The sequence below is a fragment of the Colobus angolensis genome, unplaced genomic scaffold, assembly GCF_000951035.1.
Source record: "Colobus angolensis palliatus isolate OR3802 unplaced genomic scaffold, Cang.pa_1.0 Scaffold179, whole genome shotgun sequence".
NCBI classification, from domain to species: domain Eukaryota; kingdom Metazoa; phylum Chordata; class Mammalia; order Primates; family Cercopithecidae; genus Colobus; species Colobus angolensis.
In genome coordinates, this window is record NW_012114921.1 from 6,305,544 (window position 1) to 6,315,380 (window position 9,837).

Here is a 9,837-nt window from a genome sequence, read left to right on the forward strand (position 1 = left end):
CAGTATTGGGGTGGGAGTTACCCGATTTTCCAGGTGTTGTGTGTCTCAGTTCCCCTGGCTAGGAAAAGGGATTCCCTTCCCCCTTGCGCTTCCCACGTGAGGCGATGCCTCGCCCTGCTTCAGCTCTCGCTGGTCAGGCTGCAACAGCTGACCAGCATCGATTGTCCAGCACTCCCGAGTGAGATGACCCCAGTACCTCAGTTGAAAATGCAGAAATCACTGGTCTCCTGTGTCGCTCGCGCTGGGAGTTGGAGACTGGAGCTGTTCCTACTCGGCCATCTTGCTCCGCCCCCTCCAGGGGAACCATTCTGATCTAGCTTTCTATCAAGAATGCATCTCAAGGGGCTAGGCAAGGGGAAAACTGTTGTGTGTGGTCTTGGAACTGGTTGCTGTCAAGTTTATCTCATCCTAACACCTCCATAATATTCTCTGCTAAAGAAGTGACTGTGCATATAAGTAAAGGCAACCTCTCAGGAAGCCAGAGGTAGTGGTCTATTCTTTGGACCCCTCGTGATCAACCAGGGTGATGAAGGCTGGGACATGGGGGCATGGGGGCAATAGTGATGCCATCTGAGTGATCTCATTCTCTGGGCCAGAGAATGAGAGGGGCATGGGTCAGGGACAAAGATCTCATCCCCACCCCACATTATCTGCTCTATTGTGCAGTGGGCTACTTCCTGATACCTTGTGGTTTGCTGATTCCCTAATAAGAGGGTAGGTACAATCCATGCATACTCAAGAGCTTTTGGCTTTGAGGGGAAACCAGAGCTTAGAACAAGTATCTGGAGCCCTTTCTATCTGGGAGCCCAAAGTTAGAAGCAGCGAGTTGAGCTCTTCCCACTTAACACTTCCTTTCTGGACCTGAGCCTCTTCTTCATGATGGTGATGTAAGGCAGACTACCACAGCATCTTCCTTCTGGCTCAGATCTTTCCTGGGCTACCTGTGGAGCTGTGTCCTCTAACAGCCACATTACCGTCCCAGAAAGCAGGGCTCTCTGGTTTGGGGACTCCATTTACACACACCAGCCAGTCCTACACTAATAGCTAGGGAGATCAGGAATAGCGCTCCCTGTGGGGTAGACAGGCACATAGATGCTGATGACCCAGACAGGAGTGTATGAAAAGCAGCAGGACCTGGCTCTGCTGAAGTATGAGACCTTGAGGGCAGATCACAAACCCTCCCAGCAAGGGGATTCTCCACTGTCACTTCTCTAGGTGCTCATCCCAGCCACAGCCCAAGGATGCCCCACCCCTAAGTCACACCTTCCCAGTCTGAAGCCCCCACCCACAGACCTACTCCAGTCATGGCCATACCTGGTTGTCCCATGCTGGTCACAAAGTAAAATTTTACTGGCACCCACTGGACATGAAGATTTAACCCAAGGCAGCATTGTTCTTGGGGTTCTTGGATGTGTCTTGATGAGCCAAGATGTTTCTGGCAGGTGCAAGGGCCGCTGTGGCTCCACTGGCCCTAGTTACAGCCCAGAAGCTGATGCCTCCTCTAGACGCCCAGCTCATACACACTTAGGTCCTCACCTCCCAGCCTGATGTCCAGCACTTCCTCCCAACCCACCCCAATCTCAGTTGGTCCCTTTAAGCCACTTAAAGCACATCTTGAGCTCAAGCTCCCAAAACCCCACACCCAGACCAGGTTGGCCCCAGCAGGTAAAGACCAAAGAAGTCGTTATGTAGGCTGCTCCCCTGCAAGGCCCTGTCCTGACCCCACATGCCCTTCCCTTCCACTTCCCCTCCCTGAGCAAAGACACTGTCGGGCCAGAGGATGAAACATGCTTTATGCCCTGAGGTGATCAGGGGAGACTTGAGCAGGGGCCCAGCATTCACACTGCAATATAGAAAAGTGGTCTGTCCCCCTCACCCCACCTGTAGATCCAGTCCCTTCAGTTTCAGAGTATTCAATGCACATTTGGTTTGGTTGTTCCAAGTATGGAGAGCTAGATTGTCCTCTTGATTCTTCTATCCCTGTGGTACACAGAAAGTCAAAGGAAGTTGCAGGTGGGGCTGGTCTGAAACAGGAGACACATCTAAGGATCATAGGCTCTCACAACCGGGAAGGCCACAGCAAGCTCGGACTAGACCAACCCAGGTGCCAGAGGGGTGGATGGAGGGAAGTTCTGCATCCCAGAGAGATGCCTCACTGGAAGAACATCAGAGGCCCAGTCGGTATGGGCAGTGGTGGCTGGCCAGCCCAGCCTCACTGCCAGGATGGCAGAAGTCTTCCCCAGCTGCAGGGGTAGCTGATGGGTCTGAGCCTACCACGGCCTCGAGAGCAGGCTTGGAACCAGCACCTCCCCCTGACTGTTCACTTGCCACTCCTGGAGCCCCGCTGTTTGCTCATGGCTGTGAGCATCTGGCTAATGTAGGAAGTCAGAAGGTCATCCATCTTGTAGCCCTGGAAGCAGGGGTGAGAAGATAAGCAGAGCACATGGTGGGACGGGGCCAGCCACTTAGACCATAGCACAGCTCCCAGGAATCTGCAATGGGCAGAACGCAGGACAAAGGCAAATCCCTCCCACTCAGGACTCATCTCCCATCTGCACAGTTGACGGGCTGAATTCATCCAGCCAGATGGTTAAGGTCCTACACTGTTATGACCCCACATTAGGCCCCTAGCTTGTGGGTCCCTCAAGTCACAGATCCCTCCAGGAGTGACTCTACTGGCTCTCAGTTGAGCTATGTCTTGGAAGTTTGAGCTTGGTCCAGGAGGTCTCATTGTTAATGGTTCCACTATTGAACTCGGGGACTAAAGGGCTGTCACTGCGGGCTCAATCCCCAGGTACTGAAGGCACTCAAACAACAGTTGTTGAATGAGGGGTCTGTTCCTCAGCCCCAGATTAAGTCCCTTCCCCAGACCTAAGCTGAGCCTCAAACAGACCTGACCTTGGCCCCAGCATGACCCTTGCCCATGACCCCAGGCCCAACCGCACACTACTGTTTGTTCCAGGCCCTGGGAGGCTGGCTAAGCTGCAGGCAAGGCAGGGAGCCCACCAGGCCAAGCAGGATGCGCCCTCACCAGTGATGTCTCACAGAGCAGTTTGCTTCCGCGCACCAAGTTCCCAATGGTGATGTGGAAGTAGGTGTTGCCGCTGCTCCAGTTGGAGATCTTGGTGAAGGGGTGAGTGGTGAGGATATCCTGGGGGAGCAGAAAGGGCATGGAGAGGCACAGCCTGGGCCCTGTGGCCTCACTCACCCACACGTGCCCTCACAGAAGGCCTCAGGCCCTCAGAGGAGCCCACGGCCTGAGTTTTGCCATCCAGCTGTGGTGGGAAGCAGGTGCCTCCCCCTCCACACCTTGGTTTGGGCACCCAGGGAAGTCTAGGAGGCTGTTGGGTAGGGGTACTTGGGGCCAGAACTGGGAAATTGGGAGGCCTGAGGGAACTGACACCGTGGCCTGAATGAGATGGCCCAGGGAGAGTTTGAGGAGGGAGTCAAGAAGAAGACAGGGCAGAGCCTTGGGGAACATAGTGTACAGGAGCAGGCACAAAAGGGTCCGGGAAGGAATGACCAAAACACAGAGGAGAGCCAGGAGTGTGTGATGCATGAAGCCAATGGACAGATGGTGGTCACGAGCCCTCTTCACTGCCTGTCCAGTCAGACCCTCTGGGTGTGCAGTCGGGCTGCTCTGGCCCAGAAACACAGATGCACGGTCACCCCTGCACAGCCGGCCCCACAATCCACATGGGCAGAGCATCCAGTGATACTGAAAGGCCAAGTACTAAAAGGAGCTCAGATTCCATAGGAAGGAGTTTGTCAGTAACTTCAGGAGAGCAATTTTTGTGGAGCAAATGTTGGGTAAAGTCCCAGCAAACGCTGACAGCTTTTGAAGTCACATGACGGGTGGATGAGTCTGGAGATAGATGGTGGCTAGGACGGCTTGTGGGGTTTGTTCCGGGACTGTGTCTGAGGTTCAGGCAGAGAAGCCCACCCCCACTTGCCTTCTTATCCCTGCTCACCTTTGTTCTGGGATCGATGAGGCTGACCCCATACTTGTTGATGGCAATTAGGAGGATCTCAGGGAAGTTTGGCTCCGTAGTTTGCTAGAAAAAAAGATGAGAAGGCATCAGATGGGGGCTCAGAGCAAGAAAATCATTTGGGGAAAGGAATGAAGCCCGGCCCCGGCTGGGATAAAGTCAGCCTCTCCTGTTGCCTATGTGGTGCTGATGGCCTTGCCATGACCTCATGGCCTCCACCTTCGCTGGGCCTCAGTGCTGCCCCACATCCCTTCATGGGTCCCCCAGGCCATCCTTTGCTTTGTCCTCCCTCTCAGCCCAAGGGCATCCCATCTTTAAAAAGCCTCCTGAACCCCGCGTCTGCCTCCAGCTACTTACCTGTTCTTGCACAGCCGAGCTTCTCAAAAGGCCTCCCATCCTAGCTGTGTGACAAGACCACACCTGTCCTCTCACACTACCCTCCTCCCTATACTCCTGCCTCTGTCGTGCCCCTCAGACCCCTCCTCCACCTACAGCCTGAGAGGCTTTCTGGCCATGTCACGTGGGTTGAAAACCCTCCAAGGCAGGCCACCCCTGCAGGAAACCCAGCCTCTCACCTGCTTGGCAAGCTGCTGCTCTCCACAGCCTGCTCTTGCCTCCTGCCCTCACTACTTGCATTTCCTTCCCAGACCTGAGTTCTCACGCCTCCAGACCTTTGTCTATGTGGGACCCCTGCCAGGAGCACTCTTTCCAGGGTCTCCCTGGAAAGCTCAGATATCACCTCCTCTAGGAGGCCTCCTCAGACCTGGCAGAGCCTCCCGAGCTCTGCCACCTGGGCAAGGGCTCCCCACTGTCAGAGCATAGGCCGTCCTCCATTACCCCGGCCTGTTTACATGCCTGCCTTCACTGCCAGGCTGAGCTTTTGGTCCCTCTGTCCCCAGGACTTAGCCCAGCTAAGACACTGAGCTGGGACAAGGCTGAAGGTACTGCCCTCCTTCCCTCACCAGGGCAGGTGTCCAAGGCCATGGCTGTTTCCCACAGTCCTGGGGAGGAGTCTCTGTGCCTTCTCAATGCCCTGTTCCCCTCCTCCTCAGTTCTGAGAAGCCCATGGTGTACCTTCACCTCGAAGAAGGCTGAGCCAAATGTGGGCCACTTGAAGATGAGTTTCAGGAAGGCCAGCTTGGCCTCCTCCTTGGACTTCCCCGCGTGCTTGTTGAAGTAGGCGACGATGGACTATGGGGACAGGGGGGTTGGGGCTGGGCTCAGTCCTGGGGACAGGCCTGCTCAGGGCAGGCCTGCTCAGAGCTCGGAGTCCTCCCCACACCACCCCCGCCCATCCTGGAGTGCTGTGAAGGGCTCTCCCCGTATTTCAGCTAATGGACTCCCGACCTCCCTTCTCACCCCAGGCAGGCAGACCAAAGGGTATCAAGGACAAGCAGGTCACCATGGTAACCGGGACAGGGCAAATGACTGCCAATTGGCCACTGAGTGCTTGGCATGGAGGACTGAAGGATAAGGCAGGCAGAGGAACAAGGGTGGGCGGCCTCATCGAGTACAGGAACCACAAGATACACCTCCCTGGGCTGCTGACCAGCATCTGCCCCCTTGGCCCCTGGGGTGCCCAGAGGCCCATTCAGGGCCCCGCCATTCCCGCTGCCCACCCCATGCTCACCCGCTTCCAGTCATCAGGCGAGACCTGTCGGATAAGGTCCTGGGGCACCAGCTCCCGCAGCAGCTTGGGGATGCTGGGGAAGTAGGACTTGTCCTCCTCGAACTTGACCCTATAGATCAGCGCCCCCAGCTGCAGTACCTCCTCCCGCGTGCACTTGTGGTAGCCTCGGAGATACTTGGGCAACTCCTGCCAGAGACAGAGCAGGTCACAGGCGTGCAGGGACCTGGCAGAAGTGGGCTCTTTTCCTACCACACCAAGATCCCCAAGGCCAGGGTCTACCACCTTACCCCGCACATGGGCCCACCCACCTCTCCAGCCTCAGCTGACACTGCTCCCCCAGGGGAGACAGCACAGGACAGGGACAGAGCAAGTCTGCCTGCACAGACTCAGCACTCGGCAGCTAGAGCGCATGGCCTTGTCTGTTACCTCATATCCCCCCGTAACAGTCCAGTGAGATAAGCAGCCCCATTTCAAGATGAAGAAACTCAGAGTGACCAACGGGCAACCCTGAGACTGTTCTATACCTGTCACCTCCTGGGCCCATCCTCCTTTGGAAGAGCCTCTCAGTCTGGCCTCCTTGCATTGGGTTCTCTTGAGACCAACTGCTTTCAGCAGCAGCAACAGAGGCCCTCACACCCCCTTGAAGTTCCAGACCCCAAACCTGAGGAACTCATGCTGGGGAATCAGCCCAGGGCAGAGATGAAGCCTCTGAAAGGCTGGCACTGCCCACAGACTCCTGGAGCCTTATGATCATCTCATGCATGATTTGAAAGGTAGAGAAACTGAGGCTGACCTGAGGACATACTGTCAATCAGAGACCTGAGTCAATCATTACCCATCCTATCCACCCATCCATGTGGTTATGGGTCTATCTACCTACACATCTACCTCCATCCATCTCCCTATCTGTCCATCCATCTACCCACCCATCCACCCACTCACCTACCTACTCACCCATTCACTCACCAATATCCACCCATCAATTCACTCAGCATTCATCCTCCCATCTATATGTTCCCTGAGTCACCAGTTTACCTATTCACCCATTCGTCAATCCAACAAGTATGCATTGAACATCTATGAGCCAGGCCCTTTAAGCAACAATGCCTACCCTCCCTACTCCCATGGAACTTGGAGTCTCAGGGCAAGGACAGACATTAAAAATCACACCAAACAGATACATAATGACAGCCCTCGAAGGAATTGTTCACAGTGCTATAAGAGAATACAACAAGGTGACCTAATCTAGGCTTGAGGACAGGGCAGACTTCCTTTAAGATAAGAGGGCTGATTGACATCTAAAAGCTCAGTAGGTGGGGGAAGAGCATCCCAACATTACGATGGCCCCATGGCACACTTGAGAAGTGGAAACAATCCAGCTGAGCCGAAGGAGAGCCAGGTACAAGGCAAGGCAGCAGGAGCAGGTAGTGGTACCACCCGGCAGGGCCACAGTCAGGATGGGGATTACGCCCTAAGAGCAAGGGGAAGCCACTGGGGGAATCTGGAAAGCAGGACGACCACCCTGTGGAGAAGGGGTTGAAAGGGCCAAAATGGATGAGGAGAACAGGGGGAAGGTCACTGCCTCCATTCTGGATGAGAGATGATGGTGGACTGACCCAGGTTGGGAAGGTGGTGATGGAGACACATGGGGGATTTTAGAGATATCCAGGAGGTACAGTCATCAGGTAAGTGATTTGGGACGTGGGAGAGGAGGAGCAAATGTCAAGGCTGACTCTGGGGGAACTGGCAGTCCAGGGACCGTGCACTCAGTGGGCAGCAGGGGGTGGGTGGGGAGGGGTATGAGGGAAAGGCAGATCCCAGGTTTGGATGAGGGCAGTCCTTCTCACTCCCAGGCCAGTGTCCTCTCTGCCACAGCAGCCACCATCCCTGCCTCCTCTGCCCTTCCTAGCATCCTGGTTTTTCTCCCACAGAATGGCAAGCAGGTTGGGCCCAGAAAAGAATACCAACCTGCAGTCATGAAGACCCGGAATCAAACCCCAGTTTCATCAGCTGTGGGATCCTACTTACAGCACGTGGCCTCTCTGAGTCTGTTTGTCCCTCTGTCAAATGGGGACAACATACCTGCTTCTTGGGGTTATTGGGAGGACAGAATGAGAGAAGAATGCCAGATACATACATAAGAGAGGCTCAACATGCAAGCCTCCCTGCCGGCTTCCTTCAGGTGCCTGTGCTAGAAAATGACAGAGGCCTTGGAATTACCCAGTTACAGCAGCAGAATCTCGAAGTCAGAGAACAGCCCTGCGCTGAAGGAGGGGCCTGAACAGGTAGGGATCAGAAGCTCAGAGGAGGAACTGTCAAGCCCCTAAGGGCTGAAGAGTCAGGAGATACAAGGATCAAGGGTTGGGCCCTCTCTTGGGGCTCCAGTGGTCTTGACAGGAATCCTTTCAAGGCCAGGCTGGTACAGGCCCCACACCTGGCAAGAGCAGTGGGTCTCTGCTTTCAGGGCCAAAGTACAGCAACACTAGCCATGCATGAAGGCAACTAGAGTGCAGAGGTGCCCACCTGGTAATAGTGGAAGATGGAATCGGCCATGGGGTCCTTCCCTGGCACCGTGGTGGTCCACAGCTTCTTCATGAAGAACACCTGGTAGGTGAGTGAGGGCACAATTCCTGCAGCACAGGGCAGTCGGTCACCCAGAGGGTCCCTGCACAGAGGAGTGCTCACATCCCGAGCCCAGCCCCAGCCCCAGAGGAAACCCTCGCTCAGGCCCGCCTAGGTGGGCCTCACAACCTATGCCTCCCTACTCTGGGCCTCAGATGATCCCAGGACCCGGCCTTATTACCATCCTTGATGGGCCGAGCTTTCTTTATCCAGTCTGTCAAGTGTCGAACAAAGTCGAAGAAGAAGTCGTTCTCAGGCACGCTGATGACCTGGGGACAGGGCCATCAAAGCACACTCATTTTAGTTTAAGAAACACTGTCTTTTCTGACCTTCCCACCTAAGGCCTGTCTGGCAGCTCCTTCTCAGGGAATACTCCCCTTCCAGCCAGAAGGGGTTTCTGTGTGTCAGCCCCACCCTGCCCCATGTGCCTGTTGAGTGTCCCCAGAACAGCCCACTTCTTGCTGGGAGTGCTGGTCATTCCATTCAGTGCCTGGGACACTGAATGCTGCCTTAGACTCAAGGGAAACTGGACAAGAATGCAGCCCAGCCCCTGGCTTGGACATTCTCTGGCATCCATGTCCAGATCCTCCCGCAGCTCTGGGCACCCCTGGGTCTAGGACCTCATCATGGTCACCTCTGGGTCCCAGTGTCTGGCACAGAGACAGTCATGAAGTGAGCAGACAGACATAGATGCACACAGAGCCATCAGCAGGCAACAGGATGGGGCACCTAACTCGGTCAGGGAGGCCTTCCCGTGGAGGGGGCTTTAGCTAGGCCTGGAAGACTTCCAGGGACAGAGGTATTTGGGGAAATGTGATGTGAGATGGTGGCAGGGGCATGAGCTTTAGAGTCAGACCCACCTGGAGCTCAGTACCTGCTGTGTGACCTTGGACAAGTTACCTAACCTCTCTGAGTCCTAGTTCTGTGATCTATCAAGTGGGGATGATCACATCTTATTTCAAGGGTTAATTTGCCCTAGCATGGCAATTAAGGGCCAGTCAAAGCAAATCTGGAAAGAATGTGTGTTGGGGCAGGGTGAGGGTCTGGTGTGTCTAGAACACAGAGCACCTGGGCACATGCCCCTAAGAGGGTCTGAGCCATGTGCAGTGCCTCAGAAGAGAGAGAGCTGGGGGCAGCCACTCCATGTAAGGGATGGAAGAAGATGGCCAGATGCCAGTGCCCTCTTCCCCTCTCTCCCCTAGTCCCTCTGTCTTCCCCTGCTGTCCATAAGTTCTTATTGCCCCAGCAAATCTCCCACCTTGGCGAAGGTGGCGAAGGACCCACCTTGTCTGCAATTTTGACAAAGAGGCTGAATCCCTCTGAGGACTTGAGGAGCAGCCTGGTGGCGATGTTCTGGCAGAAGTCCTTGGCCTTGGTGCTGGACTCCACTTCGAAGGCCTGGGAGGGGCGGTGAGCACTGGGCTCCTGCAGGGCCTTTCCCAGGACCTGGTCCTCCTGGGCCCCTCTGGCTGTGCCTCCTATACTGAGCCCCCTCGCGTGCCAGACACCCTCCTGTGGGCCCAGGCCTGGGAGGGGCGGTGAGCACTGGGCTCCTGCAGGGCCTTTCCCAGGACCTGGTCCTCCCGGGCCCCTCTG

At 55.6% G+C, this 9,837-nt stretch overlaps 1 protein-coding gene across 3 annotated transcripts in view; it reads right to left on the reverse strand.

Annotated features, from left to right (window-relative positions):
• Positions 1-1,771: 1,771 nt before the first annotated feature.
• Positions 1,772-9,837, reverse strand: part of MYO7A (myosin VIIA) — an 87,291-nt gene continuing 79,225 nt past the window's right edge. For 2 of the 3 annotated variants that reach the window (XM_011938939.1, XM_011938940.1), the window contains exons 42-49: positions 9,526-9,639; positions 8,423-8,510; positions 8,143-8,249; positions 5,620-5,805; positions 5,064-5,180; positions 3,972-4,055; positions 3,032-3,151; positions 1,772-2,410 (exon numbers count right to left, since the gene is read on the reverse strand). In XM_011938939.1, the coding sequence (XP_011794329.1) occupies positions 2,321-2,410; positions 3,032-3,151; positions 3,972-4,055; positions 5,064-5,180; positions 5,620-5,805; positions 8,143-8,249; positions 8,423-8,510; positions 9,526-9,639 (906 nt within the window). In that variant the 3' untranslated portion in view covers positions 1,772-2,320. The remainder of the gene's footprint in view (positions 2,411-3,031; positions 3,152-3,971; positions 4,056-5,063; positions 5,181-5,619; positions 5,806-8,142; positions 8,250-8,422; positions 8,511-9,525; positions 9,640-9,837) is intronic. The other variant, XM_011938942.1, reaches the window with a different exon arrangement.